The sequence below is a fragment of the Macaca mulatta genome, chromosome 6, assembly GCF_049350105.2.
Source record: "Macaca mulatta isolate MMU2019108-1 chromosome 6, T2T-MMU8v2.0, whole genome shotgun sequence".
In the NCBI taxonomy this organism is placed as follows: domain Eukaryota; kingdom Metazoa; phylum Chordata; class Mammalia; order Primates; family Cercopithecidae; genus Macaca; species Macaca mulatta.
Window position 1 is genome coordinate 160433042 of NC_133411.1, and position 18532 is coordinate 160451573.

Genomic DNA, 18532 nt, shown 5'->3' on the forward strand with positions numbered 1-18532 from the left:
TAACAGTAAAAAAGATACTTTATTGTTAAAAAAAAAAATGACCAATGAAACCATGTATCTGTCACTCACACTCACAGTCACACACGCAGCCACAAACCACTCACACAAATTGGCTCTCGCCCACACAGCTCCCTCTCGCGTGAAGCAGCAGCCCTATGGGCAAGTCTCCATTGCTCTTCCTTTTGACTTCTGTCTCCAGAAACAACACACATGAAAAGGAGTGGACCAGAGGGAGGGACTGGATGGGAAGGAGTGGTGAGGTCACCAAAGGCCACAGAGGCTTCTGGTCCCCACCACTCCTGGCTACATACATTCTACGCATGTGTACACACATATTATCCATGGGCACCCACATGTGTAGACATGTGCCCACATTGACCCTCCATGCATAGGGTTGAGTCGCTGCAGGTAACACTTGATGGGCAGGCGTTTGCAATGGAGAGGAGGCAACGGCAGGTGTCCAGCCTGGACACTGCGGTCCAGCTCCCTGCTTCCAACCTGCCCTAAATAGGAGTTCAGAGTTCCTTGTGTCTAGGGAAGAAAAATCCCATTGAGGAAACTCATCCAGACAGCAAGGTCAAAAAGTGCCTAAGAATTTTTAAAATGAAGAATTAGTTCCTTCTTTCCTTTGGCCAAAAGTGCCTGGGAAACTTGGGATGAAGAACCCAGAGTTCCATGAGGTCTGAATTCTTTAACAAAGAAGGTTCAGAGCTGCGTAGACTCCTGGCAGGCCCTGACTGGCAGACAGTGGTGTGACTCTGAGGCAGGCCATTCCTCTGCGTGTAGGCTGAGGAGCGGGACCGCTGGAGCCCGAGGCCCGGTGATGCTCCTTGGAGTCCTTGTTGCCCTCCATCACTGTTTTCTCTCCGGTGCAAAGCACAGTGCCTGATACGGAGCAGACACTTGACAAAGACACAGTGAGTGCTCGACTGAGGCAGGGGCACAGGGGACTATGCCTGGTCCCCTGCTGCTCACCTCTCAGTCCCTAGGAGGATGCCACACAGCCCTCTAGAACTCCTCGGTATGGCCCGCGTAGTGGGTGCCTGTCAGGCACCAACCTGCCTGCCTCCAAAATGGAGCTGTGGGCAGGTATGAGAATGCATCTTGGCGAAGCTGAGCCGGCATAGTCAATCAGGCTCTGCCCCGGGGACTGAGAGATGGCAGATCGGGGAGACCGCCTGTCTCTTGCCCACCCCGGGAGTCAATTGTTCCTGGTCTTCCAGGGTCACTGCTCTAGGCATGTCCCTCTCCTGGGACCCTAGTGCTGTTTCTGGAGCTCTATCCTCAGCTTCCCTCCACCCTCAGGGACTAGCTGGGGGATTGGAAGACCACATTTCAAGGGACAGCAGCCTGGGCTGGGGGTGGGGCTTCCCTCCCACTCTCCCAGCCACACTCAACTCACCTGCTGAGACAGGAAGAAATAAGCCAAGTCCAGTCCTTGGCCTCCCACCTGCCTTGCTCTGGGAATGGGAAGCTAGAACATGACCTCCTCACAGCTGCCGTAATCACTCTCCACCATGTCAGAGCCCTCATAGTTGGGGGGCGCCCGGTGCTGGCCCTGGCCTGCAAGAGGTGCCCCCTCTGCCTCACAGACAGCATAAGAGGGCCCAGCTCGGCTGAGGCGCATACTCATCCCCTTGTAGCCCCCCTCTGCCAGGCAGGGCCCTCCCCCTCCCTGCCGGAACTGTGAGTGGTAGTAGCTGATGGCCGTGTACTCATTGAGACAGGGGGCAACCAGGCGCTCCCGGGGACTAGGGGGCCGAGAGGGCATCAGATCTTCCAGGTTCTGGTTGCTGTAACGGGGTGGGAGAGGTGCCCGCTTATTTTCCATCTCCAGGGGGAAGGGGAAGCCCCCATAGAGGCCAGTGGGCTCCGGCATCACGACGGGGGTTGAGTGGCGGTGAGCCGAGGGCGGCAGAGGGCCCTGAGTCACTTCGGAGTGGGGGTATTCCCAGCGTTCATTCCTGGAGTAAGTAGGTGGCCAGATCATAGCTCCGCCAGGGTACACTGAAAGGGAAAAGCAAGATAGGGTGAGCTCATTTTCCCCGGGGAAGGTTTCAGCTGGCTCTATAGCAACTATATATAACCTAGCATGTTGTGGAGACAGGAGTGGGTGCATTTGGGCCCATCTGTGCAGGTTGTCTCTGGTGGCTCAAGTTGATATATAGAATCCAGTGGGGCAAGCTCAAGGCTAGGGGTTTCACCCAAGGCCAGCCGGTCTTGCAAATCTCTGCCACTAATCTGAGGGTCAGTGAACAAGGGAAGGATCTGGATGGCTCCATGCACCCCACCCCCACAGCTGGGTACAGTAACTCCATCCCAAGTCCTACTGGTGAGTTTCATCCCCTTAACCGAAGGAAACACACACAGTTTGGTCTCACAGGTGTGATGGAGTCTATCATGGAGAGTGATGAAATGAGATGTGGCTCAGAAATCAGGAAACCAGGAGCCCTTGGTCCTAGCCCTGCCTCTGCTACTGAATAGTTGGGTGAGTTAGAACAAGTCACTACATCTTGACGGGCCTCAGTTTCCCTATTTGACACAGTGAAAATACCTGTCATAACTGCTGATGATTATGCCAAAACATGAAGTGCTTTACTAATGTATCTCCTTTTGAACCAAAGATGAGAGGAAGGTGATATCCCCCTCTAGATGAGCCAGGTCTGGCCCAAGGCTGCTGCACTTCCAGATTGGGCAACCAGAAGCTTAGACCACTGCTTCTCCTTTCCCTTCCCAGAAAAGCACAAATGTGCAGAAGCCCCCTTCTATCCAGGGTCTACAAATTTCTGTCATGAACATCAATCCCATGGAGTGACTTGGAATTTAGGGGAGTGCAATAGAATGAGACCCAGAAACCTGACATCTGCTCCAGCATCAGTGCCCTGTAACCTTGAACACATGTCATCATGTCCCATCCCAAAGGGTTGGATGCGTGGTGGCTAAAAATGCCTGTGCCTCAGATAACAGACCACCACCCACTGCCATCAATCCCAGAGGCTAAGCGTCTCTGGCTATACTGACCCATCTCCTCGCCGGACCAGGTTCTCTTAATGACAGGCTCATTGTCAGAGTGGGAAGGGACCGCAGCTGGCGGGAGCCTGGGGGGCACACTGCAGACCACTGGCCGTTGCTTAGAATTGGGTCCAAATGTGACGAGTTCATTTGGAAGTGAGGTCTTGCTGGGTTCCGGTTGGTTCAGGTTGTTGCAGGAGCTGGCAGTCAATGGGTTGAGCTCGATGGCAGGTATGGCTTGGGTGTCAACACCAACACTCCTGGCCAGGAGGTCTGGGTCCTCCATGGCCACAGGCTTGTGAGACTTGCAACGGCGGCAGTAGAGGAGAAGCCCGACAGTGCTTATGATAATTAACACTACGGCCACTATGATGATCAGTAACTCCTGCTGCCCCCAGTCCCCTCTTGTGATCTCAGGAGTAACTAGGCAGTGTCCTTCTGAGCAACCCCTTGCCTCCATTTCACACCTGCAGAGACAGAGAAGTAGTCAGGGGGCGAGTCATGAAATTGCCCTTTCCATGTCCTGTCTTACAGAGATCTATGGGATAGAGACCGCTCCCCCAAAAACCTACCGTCTCCCATTTTTCACCCCCCAAAAAAGCAATTATCAAGCATATCAACATCAGAACTTTCCACCTTCCACCAGTAAAGTACGGGTCTCAGCTACATCCTCACTTGTGACCATTAGGATCTGGGAATGTCTATTATTTTTCCAGCAATGAGATCTAGGCACTTGATACACTCTCTAGCATGAAGTCAGATTTCCTCCCATGTCACTGCAGTAGAGACATTGACATACCAGCTGCCCTCTAGCAATGATGTCAGGGTTCCAGATACAAGTCAGCATTGCCCAGTAATAGCAGCCAGGCACCCATGTTCCCTGCTATGCTTCACCAGGAGGTCACAGGAGCCAACGTGGTCCTGCACAGATCAGCCACCTTACAATGGGCAACTTGCTCAGAGAAAGCATGTGACCTCTCAGGGTACCTCTTGCTTGGCATTCCATGGTGTGAAGCTCCAGGGAAACTTCTGTGGCCAGCTTTATCCACTTTTGAGGGATATTGGGAAAGTTTGCCCCATCCCATTTAAGTCCAAAACATTTCTCAGTGCCTGAAATTTCACTACCAGTTGTTTGTTATTTTGGGTTACATGTTGTCTTCCCCAAGGTCCTCTTTTAAAATGCAAACACCACTTTCAGCTGTGAAATGTCCTCCCAACACATCTCGTGAATGAATAGCATTCCCTACTGCAAAACAGGACAGGAAGCAGAGCAGGACACACCAGTTGCTGAGAAAAAGGACTGAGGTTGACCAGGCACAGTGGCTCACGCCTGTGATCCCAACACTTTGGGAGGCTGAGTCAGCTGGATCGCTTGAGGTCAGGAATTCAAGACCAGCCTGACCAGTATGGTGAAACCCTGTATCTACTAAAAATACAAAAATTAGCCAGGTGTGGTGGCGCATGCCTGTAATCTCAGCTACTTGGCAGGCTGAGGCAGGGGAATGGCTTGAACCTGGGAGGCAGAGGTTGCAGTGAACTGAGATCACGCCATTGCACTCCAGCCTGGGCGACAGAGTGAAACTCCTTCTCAAAAAAAAAAAAAAAAAAAAGAGGAGTGGGGTCATACCCAGAGTAATCATGGGAAAGCCCTTTTCCCTGCCTAGGCCTCAGTTTCTCCAGCTGTAAAATGATTGGGTGAACTACATCACTGGCTGTTATACACAGGCTAATAGCAAAGGGATCCATTGGGAGCTTGTTAAAAATAGAAGCTAGGCCCATTCTTGGAGATTCTGATTCAGTTTGTCTAGGCTGGGTCTGGGAATCTATATTTTTCATGTCTCTTTCGTGATTCTTTAAAGTCTCCTAAGTCTGGGAGCCATAAAACCAGATAATTGTCAAAGTCTCTTTCCCTCTAGGAGTCTAGGAATGACAGTGTCCCTTGCAACTGCCGCAGCCCCACATAGTGTGAGGCACAGACAGCTGGCAGTGGGGTTCCAGGCACAGCAGCACCAGCCCAAGTGGAACCATTTTCCCCAGGCCACTGGGGAGTTCGGGTCCAGAGTGAGAGACTAAGCACTTCAGCCATTTTCAGACTGCAAGGACCAGAACTACCTGAGGAGCTGGTTAAATGTATAGATTCCTAAGCCCCAGCTTGTGAATCTGAGGCAGCACGTTCAGAATGGGGCTGGGGAAATCTCTAACAAGCAGCTTCCTCCTCCAGAAGTGTTGTAATGCAGGGGTTGGAGAGACATGCCCTAACACAAGGGTCCTCAACCCCTAGGTCATGGACCCATATTGGTCCGTGGCTTGTTAGGAACCGAGCTGCACAGCAGGAAATGAGCAATGGGTGAGCAAGCATTACCACCTGAGCTCTGCCTTCTGTCAGATCAGTGGGGGCATTAGATTCCCACTGGAGCACGAACCCTGTTGTGAACTGTGCATGTGAGGGATCGAGTTTGCGTGCTCCTTATGAGAATCTAATGCCTGATGATCTGTCGCTGTCTCCCATCATCTCCAGATGGGACCGTCTAGTTGCAGGAAAACAAGTTCAGGCTTCCACTGAGTCTACATTATGGTGAGTTGTATAATTACCTCATTATATATTACAATGTAATAATAATAGAAATAAAGTGTACAATAAATTTCATGTGCTTGAATCATCCTGAAACCATCCCCCCTTTCTCCTGCCTCGTCTGTGGAAAAAGTGTCTTCCATGAAACCTGGTGCCAAAAAGGTTGGGGACCACTGCCCTAACACATGGGAAAGGCCTAGAAGCCAGGTCCCTGCAGCACTCTCCCCTGGCCTCCCATTGGACTTTCTAGGGGTCAGAGTGCAGAGCGCATTCCCTAATGGAGCCAAATCCAAGGTGAGGAGCCCATGGCAGGTGGCCTCTCTTGGGATTACCTGTCTCCTGTGAAAGGATGAGGGCAGTTACAGGAAGCTCCTTTGGGGGAGAGGATGCAAGTTTCACCTTCCAGGCAGGGTGCAAAAGTACAGTTCTCCCTTCCTTGTTCACAGTGCTTCCCAGAGAACTGTGGGGGACATTTGCAGACATAACCTGGGAGAAAAAGAAGGGAGGTGAGACAGCACTCTGGCCTAGCAGTTAAGGGAGACCTGGCATTGGCAGACTCATATGTTCGTGCAGCCATTCAGTTACCATTTATTTATTTGGTTTTTCCTCTCGGTGCGCAGCACTGTGCTGGGCGTTGGTGCCCTGCTGAACAAGAGCACTTTGGTCCCTGCCCTCAGACAACTGACAGCCCACCAGAGAAAACAGTCATCTAAAGAACAGTAATAAACAGGATAATAATCATAGACACTAACTTAGTCACTATTCCAAGGATCTTCCTGTGTTGGCTCATTTGATCCTCACGATGACCCTGAAATTGGTGACTGTCACCATCTTCATCAGGGGACATGTACAAAGGGATGGCAGAAGAGGAAAGGAGGCACAGAGAATGGACAGAATTTGCTCGAGGTCACATAGCCAGTAAACGGTAAAGCTAGGGTTCAAACCTAGACAGCTAGCTACAATATCAGTATCTCACTAATTATAATAAAATTAGTTTTATTAAAGGGAAATGCTGGGAGGGGTGGGGGATGAGGCTAGCTTACTCTAGGGACCTGGAAGCTATTTCATTTGAGATCCGAAGGATGAGTGGAAATTAGCTAGCAAGAATTTAGAGGGCAAAGAGAAAGGTGTTTCAGATGGAAGAGAAGAGTGTGTGCAAAGGCTAGGGAAGGGTGTGGCGTGGTCAAGGAACTCAAACCACACCAGGGTGGGCCCGCCCGGTGAAGGACAGGGAGAGTTTGAACTATGGCCTGGGAGGTGCAGGAGCCACATGCGGGGATTGGACACTATCCTAATAGCACGGCGGCCATTGAGCAGTTCTCAGCAGAAGAGTGCCATGCATAGGTCTGCGCTGGGTAAAGATCACCCCGGCTCCTGCTGGAAGGTGGGAGGCAGAGGGAAAAGCTGGAGAACAGGGAGGAGGCTGGTGCCAGGGTGAGAGGTGATGGGGGCTTGGGTGAGAGGGACGGCAGTGGGGAGAGAGAGAAGTGGTGGACTCCTTGGATATTTTACAGGTAGCAATGACATGATTAACCAGACAAAAATCAGAAAATGAGGTAATGCGAAGTGTTGACAGGCATGTGGGTACATAGGAACCTCTCACGTTGCATGTGATGTATAGATGGCTGCAGCCATGCTGAGAGCACTGTAGCCCTATTTAGTCAAAATAATTACTTACATGCTATGAGCATGAGACTTCCACCCCTGGCTGTTGGGGGTGTGTGTGAAGGAAATTCTCACACAGGTTCACAAGGAGACATATAGGAGAATGCTCACTGCAGCATTGATGATGGAGATGGGTGTCTGGAGTGCGAGGGTGGAGAGGGAAAATGTGAGTGTGTGTACATCATGGAGTACTGAGCCACAGGGTGGAGAGGGAAAATGTGAGTGCGTGTACATCATGGAGTACTGAGCCACAGTTAGAAGCAATTAATGAGAATTGCTCATGGCAGCATTGACGGATCTTAAAAATATGGTGCTGAGCAAAAGTGTAAATAACATATACCACTTATATAAATTGGAAATTTAAGCATATGAAAAACAACATGTATTTTGCAAGAACTCATTCAAAAACTTAAAATGTTTGCCTCCAGTGTTAGGGAAGGGGAAGGGAGTGGAATATAATTTAAAGGGGAATGAGAAGGAGACTGTGCAAAGACCAATGATGACACTAAGGTATGTGATTAATTCAACCCTCTGTCCCTGAGGTCCCCATTCATATCCTCCCTTGTCTCCCCAAAAGTAGAAAGACAGTTTTTGTTGATGGGGAAGGAAGACTCCTGACTTCCCCTGGTCTAGATTTTGCAGATTCCAACCTGTTACTCACAAGATAGGGGAAGAGAGAGAAATTTGGAACCAGGAAACTCTGAGATCTCCACCCTGACATGCCTTTCCCACCTGAAGAGCCTTCTGGGATAAACCCTGGGTTCAGCCTGGCACCCCAGCCCTCACCTGCTCCATGGGTCCAAGAGCACTTCCCACCATTGAGGCATGGATTCTGGCTGCAGTAGTCACTGTGGAGGCAGCACTGGGTGAGAGCTTGTGTCTCCAGCAAGCCTGCCACCCTCTTGCCAGGGACTAGCAGATCTAGAGCCTCTTCATTGACCATGACAGCATCCAGGCAGCCTTCAAAGCCCTGGGAGACATTCGAGGAAGAATGCGACAAGACGAGGCCGCCCAGCAAAAGGTGTCTTTCGGGCCTCAGACCACGGCAGTTCTCTGGGACCACAAGGGAGGTGTTGCCCATGCTGTCAATCATCAGGCGAATGGAAGCGTCCATCTCCTCCACCAGGATGGAATGCCACTCATGGTCATTGACATGGCGCTGGGAGGAAAGGTTTCCATAGAAACCACCCCGACAGTGATATTCCAGCTGGGGCACTCCACTGACCAGCTGCAAATGAAACCCAAACAGCCATCAGCAAAGCCAAGGAGTCCTTGTAAACCTGCTAACAGGCTGCCAGTTCAAAGAATGTTGTTTGTATTTTTATGGGTTGGGGGGGTGTTTGGTGATTTTCAAGGCTGGTTTAGACATGGCATTTGCAAAGCATAAAAGCCCTCAAAGTGTTTTTGTGTTGATGGTCTCCTTTGCTCTCACCACACCCCATAGGATGGTCTGGGTAGGGGGTGACATCTCCATTCACAGATGAGGAAACTGAAGCCCAGAGATGCTTTGCTTATCAAGACCCTGTATTTTGGATGCTTCTTCACAGGCCTGTCCAGAGTTCCACACTTGTGAATACTGGCCTTCAGGGATTTGAAAAACCTCTCTCCCACTCCCACTTCCTTAGTCAATAGCTTAGCAGTTCTCAAAGTAGGTCCCCAAGACCTTTTCAGGGGAGCCACAAGGGTAAAGTATTTTTATAGTAATCCTAGGAGTTGATTTGCTTTTGTTTTCTCACAAGTATACAACAGAGTTTTGCAGACACATGTTGTCACAACTGATGAATGCAGAAGTAAATATGAGAAGCCAGCTATCTTCTATTAAGCCAGACAAAAGAGAGACTTGCAAAAATGTAAAACAATGCCACTCTTCCTTTTTCTTTTGGAAAGTAATTATTTTTCATAAAAGTATATAATTAAAGACATACACTCATATGTTGACTGCAGCACTTTTCACAATAGCAAAGACATGGAATCAACCTAGATGCTCAACAACAGTGGGCTGGATAAATAAAATACACCATGGACTACTATACAGCCATAAAAAGAATGAAATTATGTCCTTTGCAGCAACATGGATGGAGCTGACGGCCATTATCCTAAGCAAACTAACACAGGAACAGAAAATCAAATACCACATGTTCTCTCTTATAAGTGGGAGCTAAACGCTGAGTACACATGGACAGAAAGAAGGGAACAATAGACACCAGGGCCTACTTGAGGACAGAGGGTGGGAGAAGGGTAAGGACCAAAGAACTACCTATCAGGTACTCTGCTTATTCCCTGGGTGATGAAGTAATATGTACACCAATCCCCTATGACACATCAGTTACCCATATAACAAACCTGCATATGTACCCCTGAACCTAAACAAAAATTGGAAGAAAAAATTAATTAATTAACTAATTATGGTATTTATATTAACATGTGAGTTTCTTATTATTTATAAATAAATTAATACACATTTTTAAATGTCTCAGTTTTAATTTCTAATACTGAAAATGTTGATAGTTATAACCCACATAAACAAAACTTCCCTGGCATCCTCAATAATTTTTAAGAGTGTAAAAAGTCCTGAAGTCAAAACATGTGAGAACCACTGGGTTAAAACATTTTCTTTCACTTCATTCCCAAGAGGTAGGACTGCCTGTGGCCAAATACTTTTCTGGTCACTTTGGGCTAGGTACAGTTTTCTCTGTTGAAATTTGAAGATCTGACCCAGTGTTTCTTATACCTTGGCCATCTGTATACCACCTCTCAGATTTTTGCCCTGGTTGAATACTACCTATACCTTTATTTACTTAAAAAGGAGACACTATTATTAGGGTAAGTAGAAAACCAACACACTTGCCATTAAGAAATGGGAATAACAAAAATGAATGCAACTCAAGTAAAATATTGCAATGAAATTATTTCTTTTTATCTGTCTGCGACCACAAATCTGTTGATCCCACTGTCTTTTCACTGTCTCCCACCTCTGTAATGTCTTCGTTCCTCTCCTTATCCAGCTTAAGTTCCATAGTCAATCATCCTAACTACTCCCTTCACATACTCTTGACCTGTCTCTTTCTTACTTCATAGAACTCACTTGGTAAACCCACAACTGTGGAAAAAGCTGACTCTCCACCTGCTCTATACAGACATGGAGCAGAACATGGCTGGAGAAAAACATGCAGCTTTGCTCACCAGCCTCTCTTTAATTTCATGACCATGGCTCTCAAATGAGCCTTAAATGATGCCCAGCAATCACACTCCCTTCCTGAGTCCATTCATTCTTCCAGATGATGGTTTTCACTACATCTCTCTCCTGAGATCCCTGATGCCTCTCTCCTCATCCCCACTCTCAGCTGATCATCTCACATCCTACTGAAGTCATCAGATGGCGGAACCTGCAGACACTTTCACCATCACATCTATCCACCTTAGCTAAAGCCAGTCTCTCCATTTATGCACTAGATTCCACCTCCTCACCTCCTCAAGGCTCTACTGATTCTCCTTCCTCTTTCCTACATCTTTATTCATTCACCACTGAATCATTCCACAGCATACAAACATGCTGTTATTGCTGTAATCTTTACTGTCAAAAATACACCTTCTTTACAGATGATAATCTTTATTTTTTTAAAAAAGATTGTCTTCACCTCAGTTTTCCAGCCAGATATTTTCCTTCTTTGCTCTCCCTTTTCAGCAAAATTTCACCCCAACCCACCATACACGGAAACCATTGGTGTCAGGGGATTCAATGATCTCTGTGTTGCCAAATCACTTCCCATCTTACTGGCCTCTCAGCAGCAGATCACCCAGCAGATCACTCCTTCCTTCTTGATACATATTCTTCAATTGGCATCCTGCGTACAATATTCCCTGGGTTTTCCTCCAGCATCACCAGTTACTCATGTTCAGTCTCCTTTGTTGAATCTCCTCTTCCCCCAGAGCTGCTAATGTTGGAGGGTCTCAAGGAGTAATCCTTGGCCTACTCTCTCTTCAATCTACACTGCGTGGTGATCTCCTCCCATCTCATGGCTTTCAGTACCATGTATGTGCTGAAGACTCCCAGATCTCCATCTCCAGCATAGACCCCTCACAACATCAGGCTTGTCTTTCTAGATCCACATGGAGGTCTAATGGGCGTCTGAAACTTACACATCCAAAATTGCACCCTGATCTCCCCTCCTGAAACCTTGTATCCACCCATGCCCTTTGCCAGACCTGCTGGCACAAACTCCATTCTTCCAGTTGCCCAGGCCAAAATCTCACCACTTGCCTTCTCTCCCACCCTTCATTCAATTCACTGGGAAATCCTATTAACTTTGCCTTCAAAATCTTTGCAGAATCTATCTTCTTTCTAGTTCCTTTGTCATCGCCCTGGTCTAAACCACCATCCTGTCTTACCCAAATTATTTCAATGGCCTCCCAACTGTGTCTCTCTGCTCCTATCTTTGTTTCTCTAAAGCTGATTCTCAACAAAGAAGCCTTGATGACGCTTTTAAAATAGATCATTGCAATTATCTACTCAAAACCTTCTAATGCCTCCATTGTGCTCAGAATAAAAGCCAAAGTACTTACAATGTCCTACAAGACCTTTATAGATGTGCCCCATCCCATTATGTCTCTGACCAACTCCTCTTCCTACTGTTCCCTTTACTCACTTCACTGGAGCCAGGTAGAACTCCAAGCCATTGCTTAAACATGCTAAGCATTCTCTTGCCAAAAGGCTTTTGCATTGCTATTCCCTCTACCTAGAATGTTGTTCCTTCCAGATGTCCATAGAGCTAACTTTCCCATCCTCTCCAAATTATTGCTCAATTATTATCTCAATGAAAGCTTCCCTGGCCACCTTATTTAAAATTGTAAAGTTGTAACTCTGGCTGGGCGTGGTGTTTCATTCCTGTAATCCCAGCACTTTGGGAGGCCAAGGTGGGTGGATCCCTTGAGGCCAGGAGTTCGAGACTAGCCTGGCCAATGTAGTGAAACCTTGTCTCTGCTAAAGATACAAAAGAAAAAAACTAGTGAACGTGGTTGCGCACACCTACTAGTAGTAATCCCAGCTACTCCGGAGACTGAGACACCAGAAGCACCTGAACCCAGGAGGCAGAGGTTGCAGTGAGCCGAGATCATGCCACTGCCCTCCAGCCTGGGTGACAGCGTGAAACTCTGTCTCAATAAATAAATAAATAAATAAATAAATAAATAAATAAAAATTGCAACTCTCCTCACCCCTGATGCCCCTCCAGTTTTTCCTTTTTGCTCATAATACTTATCAAATTTGAATGAATTCTATAATTTTCTGAGCTATTATTATGTTTATGTTTATTGTCAGTCTCTCCCCCATAGAATGAAAGCTTTAAAAGGGATTTCTGTCTTTTTCACTGATGAGACCCAAGCACCTAGAACAGTTCCTGTCACATAGTAGATGCTCAATAAATCTGTATTGAATGAATTAAAATCTAGTGGCCAAAGTTGGCTTTCTCTTTGTTGAAATGGTAGGTTGGGGCCGAGCACAGTGGTTCATTGGTTCATGTCTGTAATCTTAGCACTTTGGGATGCCGAGGAGGCGGATTACCTGAGGTCAGGAGTTCGAGATCAGCCTGGCCAACATGGCAAAACCCCATCTCTACTAAAAAAATACAAAAAACAGCCAGGCATGGTGGCATGTGCCTGTAATCCTCTACTTGGGAAGCTGAGGCAGGAGAATCGCTTGAACCTTGGAGGTGGAAGTTGCAGTGATCCGAAATCACACCACTGCACTCCAGTCTGGGCGACAGAGAGAGACTCTGTCTCAAAAAAAAAAAAAAAAAGAAAAAAAAATGGTAGATTGAGATTGGCACATGTGATAGAGGTGTTAAAATCAGACAGGCAGACTGTGACCTTCTACGTGACATAATCCAAATAACTGAATGATTATTACAAAGGAAATTTATTTTTCTTCCATGTGATTCCATGTGACTTCATGCTGGGTTTATCATCTTGAACACCCCCAGTGATAGGCAATTCCCCCCTCCGTGGGAAACACTGGCCTATTAGCAAAAATGGTAACGTCACCAGGGCTAGGTGACCTCGTCCATCTCCATTTCTATCTTACCTCCCAGAGTAAGCAGCCCCATCGTGGTTGTCCTTGGACGTATATCTCCCGGTTGGGTGGCTGTGACCATCCAGGACAGGACAGTCATGTGGCCCAACAGTCACACCCAGAATCCCTGAAAACTGTGCAGGGATTTCTTTGGCAGAAATGGGCTTCCTGACATTCCTCATGTTGCACCTCCACCTCCTCAGCCTGGCACACCCACGTGAAATCTCTCAGGCTGGCAGTGCCTTACCTTCAGGGAGATGGATGCTGTTTCATTGGTGAATAGGAGAATGGCCTGTGGCTGGAGTGTTTTCAGATAGAAACGGATGTGCCAGTTCCGAGCCGCTGGGGCCCTGTACCGCACGTAGCTCTGACCACTGAACCTTGCAGCAGTACCTGAGAAAGCAACCAAAGCTGTCACCTCTACTTGAAGTGGTCCCCACTGTGCCCTTGGACTGACTTTGTCTTATTTAATCGTTGGGTGGCAGACAGAATCATTGCTCATATTTTATACGAAGAAACTAGGCTGGGTGTGGGGCGTGCCGTACCTTTCCAGTCTCACACACAGAGCCAGACAGGAGCCTTCACCCTACCTTTTGTTGGCTGCAGGGACCCCTGCCTTAGGTCCTAGCCTGGGTCAAGAAGTATGAACTTAAACCATTGAGAAAGCAAAAGTCATCCAGGTGTGGTGGCTCATGCCTATAATCCCAGCACTTTGGGAGGCTGCGGCGGAAGGATCACCAGAACCCAGAAGTTCGAGACCAGCCTGGGCAACGGAGCAAGACCTCATCTCTAAAAAATAAAATAAAAATAAAAATAACCAGGCATGGTGCCACATGCCTGTAACTCCAATTACTTGGAATTACATCCTCTCAGCTGAGGCAGGAGTATCACTTGAGCCCAGGAAGTCAAGGCTGTAGTGAGCCATGATCTTGCCCCTGTATTCCAGCCTGGGTGACAGAGAGAGACCGTGTCTCTAATAATAATAATAATAATAGTAATTTTAAAAAGAAAGTAAAAATCAGGCCAGAAATGTAATGAATCAAGTGTGTGAAAATCAAAATTTTTATTCTACATAGTTTCCATGTTATTTCTGGCATTGGGAATCTACATTGGGAATGTAGATTTTGCATGTGGGTGTGATTTTGGACCCACAAAGGTTTTTGCCTAAGGATATTTCCTTGTATCAGCAGGAGTTAATCATTTAGGAGGTCAAGAGCCACTCTTTGATAAAGAGAGGGGGGCAGTGATAGACTGTATGGCCAAAAGTTTTGTAAAGTCTGGCATCCTCCATCCTGCCTTAGCAATGGCTAACACACAGTTGCATAGTATGGAGTAAACTTGAGTTTCTTAAGCTTCTTTGACTGTGGGACACTCTTATGTGGACCACTCTTGGGAATAGCATTCTGTTGAACTCCCTTTGGGAAGCACTGCCTTCCTCAGATTTTTTAAAAATCCACCCTCCCCAGAAGTGAGTCCAGCTATTAAATTCCCAAAACCTCAGTGTAAATAAGCTTGTCAGTTGTCAGGGGAGAGGATGAGCGGTCCAGCCTCTAGATACCTAGCAAAGAGGAATTGTTGAAGAGAGAGAACAAAAGCCAAAAAAAGGAGAAGGAAGAACCAGAAAAGATGAGGCACAAGGGATTATAACATCCACAGATTCCGGCTGGACGCAGTGGCTCACACCTGTAATCCCAGAACTTTGGAAGGCCAAGATGGGGGATCACCTGAGGTCAGGAGTTCAAGACCAGCCTGGTCAACATGGTGAAACCCTGTCTCTACTAAAAATACAAAAATTACCCAGGCATGGTGGCACTCGCCTGTAATCCCAGCTACTCAGGAGGCTGAGGCAGGAGACTTGCTTGAACCCAGGAGGCGGAAGTTGCAGTGAGCCGAGATCACATCACTGCACTCCAGCCTGAATGACAGAGCGAGACTTCATCTCAAAAACAAAAACAAAAATCCAAAGAAGTCCGAAATTCCCTGACACTTGCAATTCCATTGTAGTAGGTACTTACTGGATGGGATATTGAAGACGATCTAGATCAGAAATTCCCACCCCTAGCTGGATATCAGGATCAGCTGGAGAATCTTTATGACACAGAATCCTAAGTTCTCCTCTCAGAGAGTCTGATTCAGTAGTTCTGGGTGGCATGTGGAAATATGTATTTTAAAAATCTTACCATCATGGGTGTAACTGGAAGGGGGCCCAAGGGAGGCTTCTGAGATGGTGGTCATATTCTTTCCTTGATCTGGGTGCTGGCTACACAGATATATTTGCTTTATAAAAATTATTTGAGGTGTGTACTTATGATACATGAATTGGTTTCCTGTATGTTTTGTATTTCACTAACATGTTAAAAAATAAAAAAAAACCTCTTTTCAACTGATTCTGGTGATCCTTGAGTTTATCTAGTATTTCTTCAACTTAAGCCCTTGCACCTGCTGCTTCAGAATTAAATGCCAATTCTAGGACTCACTCAGAACCTTCTAAATAAAAACCTCTGGAGGTGACACCCAGGAGCATGTCTCTTTAAAATCACGCTCTCCAGAAGACTTTGCAAAATCTTGAATTTTAGAACCCCTGCTGTCTGATGCCAGGTGGCTGAGACAGACCCTTCAGCCTTCTTGGCTTTCCCTGCAGCAGGCCCTGGGACAAGAAGAAGGAAATCCTTTCACTGACAGAGAGAAGCCAACCCAGCCTAAATTGAGTGGTCCCTGGACAAAGTCCACAAATCTTCTGAGAAATTATATCCCTAATGCCAGGTGGCTGGACCCATAAGGGGCAGGCCAGGCCAGGCCAGGCAGGAACGCTGGTGAGCTGAAAGTCATGTCACTTTCCTTTAGCCAAGACTCCTGAGCTGCTCCCTTGGTCTTAATGCCAGGGGTGCTGGGTGAGTCTTGGAGTGCCCGAAGAGCTTAGTGAAGAGTTTAGGCTTTAGAGTGGGACACACAGATATTTGAATAACCAGGCCTTCACTGGAAGCTGTACAGTTTCAGGCAAACGAAATCTCATATCTCAGTTTCAACTGCAGATGGGGCTAACGACACTGCCTGGTAGGGCTGTGGTGCCAATTAGTTTAGGTGACATCTACACAGAGCGTGACGTACAGCAGGCTCCTTAGAGCAACAACTGCTACCACGGGAATGACAGTCACCATTGATCTGGGGCTTATTATGGGCCAGCCACAGGTTAAGTGCTTTTATAACTATTAGGTAACTTCAGCCCCCTACCCCAACCCAACTCCAGGAGGCAGATGTATTTATTTTCACTACTTTATAGATGGGAAACTAAAAAGCTCAGAGGGTTTTAACAACACACCCAAGGTTACACAGCTAGTGACTGATGGAGCTAGGGTTTGAACCTGAGCTGTCTGAGCTGCCTTGAGCTTACAACCACCAGACTATGGTAATAATAGTAGTAGTATTAGTAACTCACATGTATTGAGCACTTTCTATATGTCAGGCACTGTTCTAAGTAAGCACTTGATACATAGAACTGATATAATTCCTATAGCAGCCCAGCTCAAAGTCACAGAGAGGTTAATTTTCCTAAAGTCCCCTGGTTAGTAAGTGGTAGAGCTGGGATTTTAACCCATGAGGACTGAAGCCACAGCCTATGCTCTTAGCCATGATGTTAAACTGCATATTGTAGTCTTACTGTTATTTTCTAAATCTTGAAAGGGAGCTGAGAATTGGGTATTATTCCATAACTAGATTTTGTGAGGCCACTAACTGTCTTATGGTGATCAGTGGCCTTTGGGCTTATTAAAACTTCCCTGAACTCTCCCACAGAGCCTCAGTGGAATCTCCATGCTTGGAGTCAGGCGGGCTGAGCCCAGCAGTGCTGCTTGTCCCTAGGGAAGACGCGGTACTTACCATTGCAGGAGCAGCTCCTGTGCAGGTGGTGCCGTGGGGTCAGGATGCTAAGCCTGGCGGTGCTATATGTTGGCCCAACCTTGGGGTCCAGATGCACTGTGTTATGGCAGATTTGACTCTGGCAGGTTGGCCCCTGGCAGGGCACCACGGGCATAGCTGACCGCATCTGAACCCCCACTGAATGCTCCATCTCCTTGGCTGAGTGAGTGATGATGGATGCCAGCTCCTGGAACTCGTAGAAGGTTCCAGAATGCCCCTCAAAGACCAGGAGCACGTCCACCCCATCCACGGCCTCTGCAGGCTGAAGGCTGGCCAAGTGAATGTTAGCCCGTTTGATGTCCAGCTTATGGCTGAGGAACCTCTGCAGGTTCCGCCAGTGGTCACTCACCAGCTCCTCGGGGGTGAGCTGGTAGAAGCCCATCCACATGGCCTGCTGCAGAGCCTCCCGCCCCGCATGCCACACGTACACGTGGACCCCAGCAGTCGTGGTGAAGGTCCCATCGCTGACTGTGACATTGAACGAGTAGCGGCCACGAGGCAGGCCCTGGGCGGCGATAATCTTGCCATCGGGCGCACCCACTGAGAAGTGCCTGCCCAGGGTCTCCTCTTCTGCCAGGCTATAGGTCAGCATGTCTTGGGGGTCTCGGTCTGTGGCATGGATCTTACCCACCATGCCACCCTGGAACTCCTCCTCCCCGACAGTGATGAAGATCTCCAGTGGGAGAGCAGAGGGTGCGTAGTGGCTCTGCTCTGTGACATGGACACGGACAGACGTCGAAGATGAGAGGGGAGGGATGCCACTGTCTGACGCCTGTGGGCAAAACAAACACTACTGTCACCCAACAGAACGGCAGTGCTTTCGGGCCTGACTGAGGCTGGGCCTCCCTGTGGAGCTACGTTTCTCTGCCCCACACCCAACTTGAGGGCTGGCTCAGTGCGTTGTCACATTTAGGAAAAAAAAAAAAAAAATCTAACTCCAAAAACACTGACATGTAATAAAGATTTTCTGAAGGTTTTGTAGAGATTGAAGGAGGGAGTTACATCCTATACCATGCAGTAAAACAATGCAGTTTCCTCATCTGACATCTCTCTGAGCCTCTTCCTAAATCTCTCCAGCCATAGACTTGGGCTAACTTCCTCATGAACTTTCTCATTCTGTCCCTGTCCTCAATTGCGCTGTCAGATGTCTCAGCGATTCTGATGCACCATGCACCCTTCTCAGCCTAAGAAAATTCTCCTTGGGATACCCTTTTGCTATGCGATTGGAGTGCGAGTCGGGATTTGTTCTTCTAGTCAGTCAACAAAGTCTCCTGCTGTGGCCAGGAGAAAAGAGATAATAA

The 18532-nt window shown here is 47.7% G+C and overlaps 1 protein-coding gene across 1 annotated transcript in view; it reads right to left on the bottom strand.

Annotated features, from left to right (window-relative positions):
• Positions 1-18532, bottom strand: part of FAT2 (FAT atypical cadherin 2) — an 88038-nt gene continuing 69506 nt past the window's right edge. Inside the window, exons 19-24 of the mRNA XM_001110265.5 lie at positions 17193-18003; positions 13564-13709; positions 8036-8477; positions 5917-6070; positions 3022-3479; positions 1-2007 (exon numbers count right to left, since the gene is read on the bottom strand). Of these exons, the coding sequence (XP_001110265.3) occupies positions 1475-2007; positions 3022-3479; positions 5917-6070; positions 8036-8477; positions 13564-13709; positions 17193-18003 (2544 nt within the window). The 3' untranslated portion in view covers positions 1-1474. The remainder of the gene's footprint in view (positions 2008-3021; positions 3480-5916; positions 6071-8035; positions 8478-13563; positions 13710-17192; positions 18004-18532) is intronic.